Raw genomic sequence first — 15,794 nt, forward strand, 5'->3', positions numbered from 1 at the left:
AGATGAGCAGTTTTATGCCTTTACTTCAATATTGCTAGTTTTCCATTTGACTGATGTCTCATCAGGTGTGATAATAGTCTAGCTGGCAGCTAGAAAAATAAGGGCCGTATTTGTACTGATCTCTCAAATCCAAGTCATTACAAATAAAATTTATACAAATACAATTATATCCAGTTGGGAACAGTCCTTTTTCTTTACATGATATACTAAATAGTCATATAAAGTGATCAAAAGATCTACTAAGCCACTAGGAATCAAGGATTGTCCTCAATTGTTTATTGGACTTTGTTAAACTCTGCTGCAAATTTCTAACCTCTTCATGTCTTTAAAATGCCAGCAGTCATATTATCTTGTGTTATAGCAGAAAATGAATAGAAGTCCTCAGATGGTAGATATGATATGGATTCAGTGCAATTACTCACAGTAATTCCTGATACAGCTTTGCAGACTTCAAGCAGATGTTAATGTGCATGCACGTTTTTAGGGTATGGAAATGCTGTCATCTGACATTGAATGTCCATGGTGGTGCGTGCCAGCATTCAGACTATGCTCTTACCTTGCAATGCCTGTAGCCCATCTCCTCGTGAATGGAAAAACTACAATGATTACATTGAATGAATGCAAAATGTCTGGATGTAGTGTCTGCAGAATGCATTTGAGGATTATCCAGTGAGGAGCCTAACAATATCCAAGTCATTACAAATAAAAATGTATACAAATACAATTATATCCAGTTGGGAACGGTCCTTTTTCTTTACATGATATACTAAATAGTCATATAAAGTGATCAAAAGATCTACTAAGCCACTAGGAATCAAGGGTTGTCCTCAATTGTTTATTGGACTTGGTTAAACTCTGCTGCAAATGTCTAATCTCCATAGATAGAACTTGGGTTTTATACTGAAATTATTCAGGTGCAGAGTTTGCAGCCAACTGAATCACCCAGGAGTTTGGAGTGAAGTTGATATAACCATTATGAGCAATGTTCCATCTAATTCTTCTTAGTTGGCGTGCGCAGAAAATTTCTCTTGTGCAAAAATTTTCACAGAGCAAAAATTTTGTGCGCACAATATCTGCGCCGCATAAAGTTTAAAAAAAATTATTATTTTTTCTTTTTTTGGGAAAAACTATTGTGCGCACAACACTGATTATGAGTAGAACCCTATTCACTCGGGTGGCAGGATTCTATTTGAAATAATTTAGGCAGGACTAATTCTAATTCTTTGCCTGTGGAATTTTCTATTGAAGGGCAGTTGAAGAGTGAATATTTATTATATAAGGTACATGTAAATCTATACTATACTTTTTATAGGTAATTATATAGTTGAATTTATACTGATATTAAAATATTCTTTTTTGCTATTTAAATATATATATATCTATATATTTCTAATACTGAATGCTTTTTCTAAGGTTGAAAGAAATCAACCTTCTGCTATGTAGGCATCAGTATAAGGATAGTATATTATTCCTTAAAACGCTCTTGGTCAAATATTTTTAGTGTACACAGAATCATGCATATGCCTTTTACATTTTAGAATCTAATCAGTTTTGCCCTGCAGCGCAAAATATGTGCTGTAAAAGTAATACAGGAGACTAGAAGGAAAAGTAAATAAAACAAGGTAATTAAATACCTGGACCAATCAGCTTTTAATGTGTCAACTTAGCAGACCATGCCAGCACCTGGGACCGTTCTTAGTTTAAACAATGTTTCCAAGGTACTCAACTAGGATGACTATGAGTAAAACTATGATTAAGTAGGCACTCATGCTCAAGTTGACTTAACGTCCTACTTCTCACTTGAGTTCACGTGTAAATCCTATAAAATAATTCTCTACACATTATAATCATGGTGGAAAAAGCCTTTTTCCCTCTGTTCTCTTTTCATAAGATGAGAGTAGGAACGAATGTTATAGAATCTCAAATACATCTATATTGAGTGGCTAGATACTTCATCCCCACCTCGGCAACTTTTTATTACTGAAATGAAATTTAATCTTGGTCTGCTGAAAGCCAAGTACAGTACACTTTATCCCTGTCTTGCAGATAATGCTTCTTCTGGCTAATATGTAATGTTACTGTTTTTTATTTTCTCCAGGCTGTCGAAGAACTTCTTCAAATGCTTGACTTGGAAAAGAAGAGTGTTGTGATGGGTCGAACACAGGTACAGTATGTTACTGAACGCTTACACATAAAAGGATGTGTATTTACAATTAGGAAGAAAATTTAACTAATCCTCTGTTGTCATGTAAGGGTATTTATCAGAAGCCACATATTACAAATCTGAAAAAATCTGATGCTTTACTATTTCAAGAATCTCCATAGGATAATTTCACTTACAATGGTTTTAGAGAAGAGTTGCAAATTTATACTATGCATGATAAAGCGCTAACAACTTTAAGCCACTCCCCTGTGTTGCATAGGTAATATGGAAAGATTTTTGGAAAACCATTGCATGGCCAACCCAGCCTCTGCTAATCTCACAGTTATTTGCACTTCATCATGCATAGTGAAGTCATAGAGCTAAATGTTCAACTCAACTTCAAACTCTGGGGTTAATAAATCCAATCCTACATATCTGTTTTTGTCTAGTACTAAAGATTGTATATTGTATAAACGTCATGCATTCTGAGGGCATGCAAATTCCCCAATTCGTTTGACTATGCCAGATCCCATTATCCCCTTAGATCTCCTATATACCTCCATAATTGTTTACAAGGACATGCCTCCTTTGGCCAAGAGAAAAAAAAAATCAAGTGTAACATTAAGGAGATAGAGGACAGGCTGTCATTAAATGGGAAGTCTCGTGGGAAAAAAAAATATTTTTCACCTTAGGTAGAACATGATTGAAAAACCTAGTTTTATCTGATTTTGTTCCCATAAACTCCCATTATCTGCAGACCTGAAGGCTGCCATTGTTGTCAGTCATTCAATACTTTGGGTGACTTTGCCTGCTTGAACACCGAAGTGAGCTGCCTTCGTATATTAATGCTAAAGTATTCCATTCCTCCACAGACTTTAATTATTGAGATTGTCTGGCTGGGTGATTAACAGTGAGCCATTGAATTGTTTACAGCAGACAGCATGATAAGGAGTAAGGATGTGTGTCTAGTAGACTGGGCTAACAGCTAGAATATATATATAAATTGCTGAAAACATATCATGCAAAAACTAAACCTTTTTTAAAAAAGAAAACAGCACAATATTTTTTAAAACATTTTAAATCTGATATAAGTAATTAAAAATGGTGAATAATGACGAAATACCAATTTTTTTAACAGAACAAATAGATCTATTCATGTGCGGCCCATAGACCTAGGCATATAAGCTAGATGCCTAGCCCTTACCTGGGTTATTGTTGGAAATTGTTTAATTTGTGAGCTACTGTTTTTCGAAGTATCAGCGCTTAAATTATTCCTCAATCCAGTCCTGGTTGTCTATAAGTATATCTTCATAAACACTTGGGCTGCTTAGCGCTTGTATCAAAAAAAAATAATTATCTATGCAAAAAGGAACCCCAGCATTCATGGAAACTGGCTGTTTCAGCCATTTTCAAGAAAGATTGATTGGACGTGTTACAAGCTTATTTCCATACTATTATTGAAAAACAAAAATTAGTAAATCATTAATACACGAATGTACTTAGGCTATAAAATGCTGTATACTCATGATATACGCAATGATCGTCTGATTCTTATGAAGTATATTTTCTGTATAATTTCTAAAAAGCTACACTGATAATCGCAGTGCTTGGAAATGATTGCCGATTCATAGAAATGTCTATTTCTATGAAATCACCTTGTGCTTTATTTTTGGAGCCATGATTTTCATTTTTATGGCGTTATGTTGCTATGCCTGTTTAATATATTAGGGAGTTGGCACCAGCAGTCTGATGACATAGAGGTAAAGCCATTAGTATGAACATTGATCCTGCAGCAGCTTTGAAGAACTCATGGGCTGTGCTGTTAATGCAGTCATTATTGAAGCAATCAAACCTCTAATGAGGCATAACTCCATCGCCACTAATTCTCAATCTATTGTTGCCGGGTACATTTATGTCAGTGAAATGTTAGAGGAGATCAAATAAAAAGAGATACCTTTATCTATGAAGGATATTTTAGCAGATGTTAATGCTTTATTAAAATGTTTCAGATCTGCATTCAATTAAAGGGATAGTTTTTTTCTGTTCAAAATGCAGATTTTAGGAAGTGTTTCTATTACAAACGACTGGCATCCTCCATAATTATATTATCGGATCTAAAAAACTATCCGGCTTTGTATATGTATAACAAAACACGATGGTTAATATAGAAACCTTAAAGAACAGTTTTTCTTTCTTTTGGCATCATTTCTATGTGAAATTCTCAGCATAACACCTAACCCACACGTTTTTCTTTTGTAACATTGTGTTCTGCCTAGCAGGCTAATTTGCCAATGGTCCAGGAGGGCCATAGAGGGTCCCTATCATGAGACCTGCCTCGATGGGCGAATGCATTGAGAGCATTTAAAAGTTCAAGCTTTTTCCTATGTGCAATGTTACATGAGCATATACAGAAGATCCAGGGGGACTGCCTGACGGAGCTAAGGAAATAGCAACATGGGGATTAAATGAACAGGAGTAAATTTGATAAAAGGTCATTCTTAATATGAATTTAGGGTGACGACTGGAAACAGTTTCTGATTATTTGTTGATATTAAAATACTTGGCTGATGTACTCATAAGTTTATATAAACTCTTTCTGGTGGGACCACAAGTGTAGTGCCAAATGGTGCTTTGATAATCTGATGGATCTAAATGAAACCAAAGTTTTTTTTAAATTGTATGCTTTTTCCTATAGATTTTTATGAAGTCCGGTGTGCTGTCTAGACTGGAGAAACAGCGCGAGAAGATGTTTTCCCAAAACATGATCCTGTTTCAGGCAGCCTGCAGGGGTTTCCTCTGTCGGCAAAAATTCAAGAAACTAAAGGCAAGCAAATCCATAAATTTTGCTAATAATATGGCTGAATGTCAAATTACCCAGAATGTCATACTAGCTCATATTTATTCCATGTTGACTCCTCAATTAAAAAGAATACAGTTTCATCGTCTGATTTTGAATAGTATTTATCCATCATTAGCTTGACTGTAAGCTCTTGGGCATACTGTAGCTCCTGCCAACAATAAAGGACATATTGATGACGCCAGAAAATTGTGCAGTACATGCTACTATACTGACATAAACATAACATGTACTAATTTATTTCCCTTGTAACCTGATGGCAAATGCTATGGTCCAGTACAGCACAGCAAATTTCCTCCTATTATAATAAAGCTGTTACCAACTGGTAAGAGTAGGCTAGACTAACCCATCAAGAACCTGCAGGATATAAACCATTGACGTGCATTAGTGGTGTAAAATGGTCATCTGATATTTATTACACCACCCTCATTAAAACACTGGACAAAGCCAAATCAATATAAACTAATAAGGACTCTTTTTCATTTAGCATATTGATCATTAATAGCAGCCTCCCAGATACTACGATGGTTAGGTGCGGAATGTAGGTTGTAAATTGTAATAACAACAATAGCAAGCATACTAACAATTATTCTCCTTTATATGCAAAGCCCCATACAGATTAAAAATAGAAATATTATGCGATGTGGTAATGTGGTGAACTATGCAGGTGGGATTAAAAAATCCATATTATGTAAAGTGTATTTATATTTTTGTTCCTGTTTAGATTCAAATGGTTGCTCTAAAATGCATCCAGAAGAATATTAGGAAGTTCTACTGCATTAGAGATTGGCTGTGGTGGAAGCTTATGTGCCATGTTCGCCCTATGCTAACCGTTAACGTGGATGAAGAGAAGTTCCGGGTCAAGGAGGTGCGTAAAGCTTGGCGTAAAGCTTATCCTTTTTTGCCTCACAGAAATATATAAGCTTCTACAACTTGCCCATATTACAATTACTAAATCTGTTCCATAGGATGAAATTATTGCGCTAACGACGAAGTTTAGGAAATCTGAAAAATCGAGAAATGAGTTACGACAGAATGTTGATCTGCTGGAAAGCAAGGTGAGTTTCCGCAAGAAATGGCTGTTTTCATACTAAGTTTCTCAATATACACTTCCTACTCTGAAACCCATCCAGGAAGTTAATAAATGAGCTAACCCTGAGAGTCCTCACACATTAAAACTTTAATAGTCAATCAAAAAGATTCAGTTACTTTGATAAATTAATGGTAACAACCAAATAGTGGTCCTTAGGAAACCTTTTACTTGTCAAAATGTATTAGGGAGGGGTTTCAACTGCAAGATGTCAGTGAGAAGATACCAGGTATCTTAAAATTGGAACAGAATAAGGAGCCGGCTTCAGAATATGTGATTCTTTTATAGAATAGTGACCAATTGAAAAACAATACATATTTTGTTTTTTTAATGGATAAAGGATGTAAAGTTTGTTGTCTGTTGTGAGGCTTCTGCAGTTATAATGCAGGAAATGCTGGAATATGTTTTTTTCCATATATTTTATATGTGTGTATATATATATATATATATATATATATATATATATATATAAGTAGTAGTCATGTCTATTTTGTAATATTGTTCATATGGTTTACCTTTACTTTTTAAAACTTGATTTTTTCGTTATTTAAAGAAGAATGCTATTTGATCCTCATTTTAGGCAAGTGAATGAAGAGAAAGTGATTATCAGTTACTCCTGAGAGATTCTTCATATTTTCTTAATTGGTTTTCTTGTGTGTTTATTGAACACACTGCTTCTGCTTCACAGAGACACTACATTTAAAACATGCAAAGGAGGAAAAGCCCAAAACACACCATTTGCAAAAAAAAATAATCCAGAATTTAGTTCCTGTATACAATCATAGCCGATGCAGACAGGGCCGGCCCAAGGCAAAATGCCGCCTGGGGCGAATTTTAAAATGCCGCCCCCCCCCTTATCTACCCTTCCTCTCCCTCCGTCCCTGCCACCCCCCCCCCCCCTTGTACTTACCTTTCAGCAGTCCTGCGGCGAGTCTCCCTGTTCGGTCTCGGTGCCGGCTTGTAATGCTGAGCGCCGGAAATCTTCCGGCACTCAGCATTACAAGCCGGCACCGAGACCGAACAGGAAGACTCGCCGCAGAGGAGAGAGAGAGGGGCGCCGAGCGGGTACTGACAGCTTGGTAAGCGAAAACCACTCGGCGCCCCTTTCTCTCTCTTTCGCTTTAAAAAAAAAAAAGGCCTTGGGGGCGGCAAAGTGCCACCCCTTCAAAAGTGCCGCCTGGAGCGGCTGCCCCACTCGGCCCCATTGTCAAAGTCATCATTTAAAGGTTCTCACTCAATTTTAAAGATCGTTTTGAACATTTTAAATGTTTCTATTAAAAAATTAGGTCTTTTTCAGTTGCCTTATTTTGAAATAGAATGTTTCCTATCTTTGGTTCATTGCAATGGCGGAGTATTCACTGATGGAATTGGGTGGATCTTCATTCATGTTCTATAAAGCTATTTTCTTTTGTAGTGCTTTAAGTGCAAAACTGCAATGTTAAATGGGGTTGTGTGGGAACTATCCTTGGGTTCATCCTATAACATCAAGACAGCATCACTAGTCACCCATACCCTTCTATTATGTCCTGAAAAATATACACAGGACTTGTTGATAATCTTTCACTTGTATTTGATTTACCGTAGCCACCATGGTTATGTTTAAAGAAAATAAAAGTGTAACTGATAAAGCAATTCACTTCATTGGCAATGTACAAAAATGTAATCAGGTCATTGTGATCTGCAGAAGCACATCTTCCATAATTAAAATGGAATGTTGGGGTGATGGAATGAATGTGGGTGATCACAAAAGACTGCCAGGGAGGGCAATGTTTCTCAGACTGTTATTTATTTAAATAATATTTTTGGAATAGGGAGAAATATGATTAACGCATATCCATAAGGAGGTCTTTTTAACCGAGTGTGCATTGGGAAGTAAGCAAGGCAGCACATTGGGTTAAGTCATTTTGTATTGTTGATAGAAGTATTGTTTTGCAGGCATTAGTAGCCTAAAGTTACCATGGGAACTGAATAGACAGCAGTAACATTTCTTTAACCTCCCAGACATTACATGTTTCAACTGCTCATATCATTTCGACGAAGTGTCAATAAAGCACTCTGGGAAGAAGAAAAAAGTGTTTTCTTTTATGCTTAATGCATATACATATATACATATATACATATACACGCATACATGCATTCTGGAAGAATGCTTAAGTCATTCGCATTCACATGGTTATACAAATCTTAGTTGCGGGTCAGAGCGCTTCTGAAAAAAACAATCAGTGAACAATACACTGTCTATTAAGTGCAAGCACACATTTTGCTCAAGACATACCGTGTTATTTTCTATAGATGATTGATTTAATAACTCGACAGGATGCAGGTCATTATCTGAGAGCCATGGAGCCAAATACACAATAGGTCGGTGCATTTTTCTCCTAAGTAACAAAAGCAAGTGAAACACAGTATTTGGTTCTTATTAAATGCAATTTGTTAGCATGCACAGTTTCTTGTTTGTCAAATAACCTGGTAAGACTATTTACACTTTAAAATTATTGTCTCCCTGCACATTTATTTTGCTCAATAATGGAAGCAGCAGAATAATTCAGAAAATGAAGATTGCATTTTTAGTAAACCTGTATTTCTGGTGGAACATGGAAAAAGATTTAACAATCTCAAAACATTTTTCATTTTCAAATAGGAAAACTGACCGATGGTCATGCCTGGCAGTCTCCCAGGGTTGCTACCTGGAGTGTTTGCTCTTCTGGTGAAGTGGCTTCATATGAAGGCAGGACTAGTTGCATGTAGGGGTGGGTTAGCCCCAGACAAAATGTAGTGGGACAGAACTGGCAGAGGAGCAGGGGAAAGTGGGCAGACAATAGGCAAGAGTGGATGAGGTCCCCTACCACTCAACTGACCCAGGAAGACAAAGCTTCAGCCAGAGTCAAACCTGGAGAGTTCCTAGGTATGCAGATAGTTACATAGTTCATAAGGTTGAAAAAAGACCTAAGTCCATCAAGTTCAACCCTTCTACCCAACCTTCCTACTCTTGATCCAAAAGAAGGCAAAAAACCCTAATTAAGCTACTTCAAATTCTGCCATCAGGGGAAAAAATTCCTTCTTGACTCCAAGAGGCAATCGGATTTCTCCTTGGATCAAGAAGCTCTAAAATATTAATGTTATTCTATTTATAGACCTGTATGTCATGCCTTTCTAAAAAAAAATATCCAGACCCCTTTAGAAGGCAACTAATGTATTTGATACTAGTTATGAAGAAAGACTAAAAAAGTTAAAAATCTGCTAAAACTGAAGGGTTTACACAAGGTGCCTTTATGTTAAGGGTGTTCAAAATTTCTCTTTGTGAGTGAATTTTATTTTGCTAACAGGAGCATTATTGGTAGAAAATATGAAATGTAATCATCTCCATATGGGCATTTTGTATAAGCACTGCAGAATCCCTCACTTAAATCTGTGACACCTGTTTAGTTATAAAGAATTCCATGGCAATATTCTACACATCAGAGTTCACCCTGCTGTTACCTGTGCGTCACTCCTACATCTCTATTTTACACAGAGGATTATGGGAATTGTATTATATACTCTTTACATTGTTACAGCTTTATCTTTATAACATGTGCAAGCTGTATACTATTGGAATCTGTTGTTCTTTGTGTGTAATGTAATTGGTTAGTGATACTTTTGTTCCATTCTATTTTTGACAATATAAAAGAAAATACAAATTACTTGTTAAAAAATTAATGTAAACAGCAAATATTTATTTTCATGAATCATAATTTTAAGTCATCTAAGTGGTATATAATAAACATTTTGTGACATGCTGAGGTTCATACGGACTCATACATATACTGTTTCCAGTAGGTTGGGAAAATACTTTCTACTTACTTTGATGGTCAGTCAATGTTGCTGCTCCTCTTCCCTGGATGGCTGGAGCCCTGTTGCTCTAAAGATCCTGAAGAAATACCTCTTTTTAAATAGTGAAAACTGACCCAAAAACTAGCCAAATGTAGAAAACGAGCACAGCCAGCTGTTCTTAGCATTTACATTATCGTGGAAGGTTGTCTATATAGTCGCCTGCATCTGCTCACAGTTAATTTCCTGATTAGAAACACAATTAATGATAAACATAGCTAGAAAATATGTTTTGGAGTCAATATTTCTTTACTTTTCCCTATTAATAGTTCTAACAGGATAACTCTTGAGGATAAACATTTACAACAAACTTTTATCAAGGGTAAAATATATTGCATTGCGTGAAAACATATTCATGAATTCAAGGCATCAATCTGATTTTTAACGGAATCTTTCTTATTGTTCTCTTTATATTGTTTCTTTCATCTGCGTATGCGTTCTTTGTTATCAAGGTGTCAAAACTTTTATTATATTGAATTTAAATTACAGTCGATTTTGTTTGTATTAGGGAGCTGTATGAAGGCAATCTGTTTTTGATAGAATTATTGTTCTTTTCAGCTGAATATTGATTTTTTTTATTAGAGTTGATTCACAGAGTTGATTCACAAGGATCAGTTGCTTCTTTCTATGAAAGGGGATAGTCAGAGTTTCATTAAATTGTTTGGTGACAGCGTGAGAGTACAAAAATTAACTTTTGTGTAATAGTACTGAATGTTCTCTTTGACATATTCTAAGAATTTTTGATGTTTGAAGCCAAAAAAGCGTGCTTACAACCTTTGCATATATGAATATTAATCAGAGTCATAAGGAAATTATAATATATATATATATATATATATATATATATATATATATATATATATATATATATATATATATATATATATATATAAAATAACATAATATAGTTAATGATTTACAAATTGGTGGGAGGTGTGTTACCCTGGTGCATATATAATGAGTAATGTGATCAGAAGAATAATTTTACAAAATATTTAGCAATGATTTGTAAGGTGAAGTGTAAATTGCATCAACTACATTTTAACCAAATAATGTGATAGAAAAAGGACAGGGGCCTTTATGACTTGTGAAATCTGCCTGTTTTAATCTTATGATAATTTATTTGTTCCCCCACACTCTCAACTTCAGTTCAAAAATGTGAATAGAAAATACAATTTTCCCCAGTGAATGAGAAAAATCTAATAAATGTAATGCAAAAAAATATATATTTTTGTTAACTTAAGTGGTCAGTAAAGTTGTAAAGAGTAAAGCTCTCGTTCAATACCACATTTTTCACAAACTCAAGGGAATCCATCTTCTGCTTAGATTTCTTCCATTTCAGCTGCCAAGTTGAAGGTGGACAATGTTATGTGACCCTGCAATAAAAGATGTAATTAATAGAGTGGTGTATGATGGAATGAGTATGTTTTAGTGTGAAAGGGAGTGCATACATGTTTGTATGTGTTACAGTAAGTGTGCAGGACTAAGTGTGTGTTAGTGTGTCTGCTACTGTTAGTGGAAGAGGGCAAGGGGCTGGTGGGCCACTCTGCTGTACCAGTTCTCCCCCGGTGGGTTTGCTGGTTTGCATGAGACATGGGCTGAGCAGGAAGTGAGTTTGACCCCAGGCTTGGCTTGGCAAGTCAGACTCACCTACAATTTAAATACAAAGGGAAATTAATGAGAAGAGCATTTATAGCTAGCTTGATGCTATGATGTTATTTAAAATAAATTAATTGTAGCAAACCCACTTCTAGTCAAGGTGAACCAAACTCTAAACAGACAAAACCGGAAGCGGGCCAAAATATAAAAACAAATTTATCAGGCGCGCAGGAGCAATGTATAGCATATCAGGGGATTAATTATATCTGAGCACAGAGCATGTCACCAGAATGGTTTATGAAGCCCAGGCATGACAGACATGCAGGAAGCATCTTCCTTTAAAATGGTGCTTGTGCACCAAAAGGTCATGGCTCCGAGGTCACAAAAGACTCTGTGTTACTGTCACGTACAAGTAGTAGGAGACAGCGTAGTCAGGTAGGACTCCAGGACAGAACAAGTTCAAACAAGCCGAGGTCAGGATTCCGGAGAGCAGGATAATTGATAAACGTAGCCGAGGTCAGGATTCAGGAGATCAATGTAGTCAGGCGAGCCAAAGTCAGAACACGGGAAAACATTAATGAAAATGCTATCTGGGCACTAGCACAAGGCATAGACAACCATCAGAAGGCAAGGTCTGGCTGAACTGAGGAGGTTTAAATAGGGAACCGCAGGGGACGTTCGAATCTCCCGCCAAACAGTCATGACGTCACTTCCGGTGTCCGGGAATCGTGGCCATCATGAGTGTGGCGTAATCTCCCTTCATACAGTCCTGCAGTTCGGGAGTTCACCACTAGAAGGCGTGCGAGCGCTGAAGCAGGACGCCGTGTACCAGGAGGTCTGCCACTCCTGTGCGGCACTTCAGAGGACGGCGGCGGAAGTGGCTGTGCGGTGGAGGGGGGTCTCCCTCTCCCCCGTGGCGGCTGCTGCGGAGGTGGCCGTGCGTTGGAGGGGGGTCTCCCTCTCCTTCGTGGCGGCTGCTGCGGAGCTGGCCGTGCGTTGGAGGGGGGGTCTCCCTCTCCTTCGTGGCGGCTGCTGCGGAGGTGCGTGTGCATTGGAGGGTGGTCTACCTCTCCTACGCGGCGGCTGTTGCGGCAACGTGGGAGCCGAGGACAGGTGAGTAACAGTTACATATTAATTTGGTCTGTTACAGTACTTCATTAATAAAATCCAAATATTAATAGGGCCATGCATATTAAATGCATTGTTTTAATATCTCTTATAACTAAATTACATATTTACACATGACGTTTTGGATATATAAATAATGGAAGAATAGCTCTCAGTATAAAATGTAAGCTTTATTTTTCTTCAAGCATATAATAGTAAGGAGTATACTCACAAGCACATGAGTTATGGTGGCTCAGCTATGCCAACTGGCATAGAGTGTAGGAGGTGTGTGTTAAAAAAATGTGAAGAGCGCTGTTTGTCCTAGTTTTCTCTGTTGGAGCCGTACAAGGCAAAATGCTCAGTATCTTCCAAACATAAAAGTGTTTAGTCTTACAATTGCAAATATTTCAATAAATACCAACTGATCTGCGAGTTTATTATGGAAATCCTGAAACCCTTCTGCAGTTATTCAAGCTCATTGGTCAATTTTTCAGCTCATAGAACTTGAAGATCATCACCTAATCTTATGATTCTATTACAATTAGAATGGAAAATAAGGTTTAGTATCAATTGAAGTTGTGTGATTTCTAATACAGAGAAAAGTAAAAGTGCTTGACCAGAATGAATGTTTAATTTTGTTGAAATTATGTTTTGTTATTATAATGAATTCATTTTTCGGTTGGTTGTTTAGGTAGAGCAGAAAACCATGTTGATTAGAAATACATCAGAATCACCTTCATAATAATCCATAAGCTATTTTGAGGAGGAGATAAAGGGGTCACAATTATCCACACATAATTAGTGACCATTTCAGCTTCCATTAATGAGTAGTTACTCTGCTGTTCTTCGGTAGAGAGAGGTCCAAATTGTTATGTGACCTACTACTTGTTATGCCTTGTTTGTGTGTTGTACAGCACTGCAGAATATGATGGTGCTATGTAAATCAATAATAATAATATAGTAATTGAACATTGTGATGAACGATATGAGTGTTTAATTGTTTGGTTAATATACAGTTGAGTCCAGAATAGGTATAGATATTTTTCTAAAAAGTGGTTTAGTTGTAGCATTCACACATTTATGCCAAAAGACAAACAGTAACCAATATATTCATTTTTGTAGTTAATTTTTGTAATGAAAAAAGTTTAAACATTGACTCATTCATACTTTATATTCCATACAATATATTTATCTCAAGTTATATTGTCAGCCTTAAAACATGTGATCATAGTTACTTTTTATATTAAAAGTTTTTCTTACAGCTAGTCTGCTACTTATCATTAATACTGAGAACAAAGATCCTCTGATGTAGTAAACACACATTATCAGCCACATTACTTGTGTGATAGGATATGTCTTATTTAAGTAGCACTTCACTAAATGATTTCACAGTATATTCTTAACAACAAAATGTGCATAATTTGTAATGCCGACTTTACAAGGTGTTAAGAAGGCTTTTTTTTCCGAATTACTCTATTTAACTAAAGAACTCTTTTTCTCGCCTCTATATAAATCCTCATTAACCATTAACGGCTGGCTTTTAGAAGCCATGGTGGGTTTTTTTGCAAGCTTTGGGACATCACATCATTGGATTATTAATGAAAACAAAGTATGGTATTTCAAATAATAAACAAAGTAAATGCCAAATAACAATTATAATGCTACATTTTCCTTTGTTGCTTTCACATTGGTTACACTACTTAAAAGACAGCAGAAAACCATTCATGAAAATTTTGAATTTGGTAATAAATTTCTATTATTTCCTGCATGCCAGTGGGTGGAAAAAGCAACAATAGAACAAAAAGGGGGGGGGGGAGAATATAACTCTAATTCAGGCAAGAACAAGCAATGTTCCTAGTTAAAGGAAAAATATTTTGTATTGTTTACTTATTAAGTTCTTGAGAAGCAAGAGTCCTAATGCACTGATAAGTTACTGTTCCTCTGATGGTGGGCTGGGAGCAGTTCGTGTAATAAAATAATAAAAAGGTCTCCTAAAAAGCAAAACAGAAATATTTAGCCACATATTCATATATTTTGTATTTTCTATACTGCACACTCTGTGTCTTACATTTACTGCATTATATAGCTGTTTGCTACTTAAGGATTTAGTCAACTAAGCTTCCTTGAAAATGATGTCATCTAAGAACGACAAATTCTTTTTAACAAGAAATGACTATTTAACTAGTTGGATAATTTTGCTCATTTCCCTTTAACCCAAACGGTTAAAGTCAAGGAAATCCAAGCATAGATTTTAATGTCAGATGATGTATGAGTCAAGGCTCTAGAATATATGTTCTTGTCCTCTTTGAACATGAACATTTAGAATAAAAATCAAAATCTGACAGCAGATTAAGAGCACTTGACCATTTTCCAAACTCCTGTTAAACCTTAGACCTTCTCTGACACATTGATTTTTTTTGTTCTTTATTCATCTGATATGTTTGAATTTTCTATGCAATAGCTGGAGAATTCAAAAGATTCACCTTAACCATACATAGTATTTATTAATTTCTCTCTATATAGAACAATTTAGTCAAACATTTAGTATATATTTGTCTCCAGATCATTGTTGGTAGCACTCAAAGGTAGGTGCTTGAGGGTCCTGTTCTCTTGACACAGATTTATACATGTTCCTTGTAAATGTTTTGTTATCCCATATTGTGTATATATGTTTTCATGAGATTAAAACATTTGCAAAAATAAATATCATCCCTTTACTTCTTTTTCCCCCTAATATCTATTAATATATCCAGTGTTAATTTAAGCAGGGTCATAATTGGCATTTTGGTATTTTATTACCTAAAACACATCACAATGTTTAAGTTTGTGTGGGTAAAACCATTATATCCACATTATTGCACATGGTGCATCAGTGGTCAAGCAGGGAAGTCTATACAGCACTGTTTGATGGCCCAAAGTTACCTGCCAGAAATGCCTGTTTTAGGACTGTACCATTTTTTTTGCATTTCTTTTACAGATTACCGATTTAACCACTGAACTGTCCGACGAACGATTTAAAGGGGAAGTGGCGTGCCAAGTTTTAGAAGCAGAACGAGCTGAAAGGCTAAAGCTATCACGAGAGATTAAGGAGATGCAGGTAAGTGCCAAACATGGCTAATAAGTAACTT

The 15,794-nt window shown here is 36.1% G+C and overlaps 1 protein-coding gene across 1 annotated transcript in view; it reads left to right on the top strand.

Moving 5' to 3' along the window:
* LOC149290215 (unconventional myosin-XVIIIb-like) overlaps positions 1-15,794 on the top strand; it is a 219,670-nt gene that overhangs the window by 94,936 nt on the left and 108,940 nt on the right. Inside the window, exons 22-26 of the mRNA XM_089489442.1 lie at positions 2,099-2,164; positions 4,839-4,967; positions 5,725-5,868; positions 5,969-6,058; positions 15,644-15,763. Of these exons, the coding sequence (XP_089345568.1) occupies positions 2,099-2,164; positions 4,839-4,967; positions 5,725-5,868; positions 5,969-6,058; positions 15,644-15,763 (549 nt within the window). The remainder of the gene's footprint in view (positions 1-2,098; positions 2,165-4,838; positions 4,968-5,724; positions 5,869-5,968; positions 6,059-15,643; positions 15,764-15,794) is intronic.

The sequence above is a fragment of the Sceloporus occidentalis genome, unplaced genomic scaffold (assembly GCF_023333645.1).
Source record: "Sceloporus occidentalis isolate IW3139 unplaced genomic scaffold, rSceOcc1.0.p SCAF_40, whole genome shotgun sequence".
Taxonomy (NCBI): domain Eukaryota; kingdom Metazoa; phylum Chordata; class Lepidosauria; order Squamata; family Phrynosomatidae; genus Sceloporus; species Sceloporus occidentalis.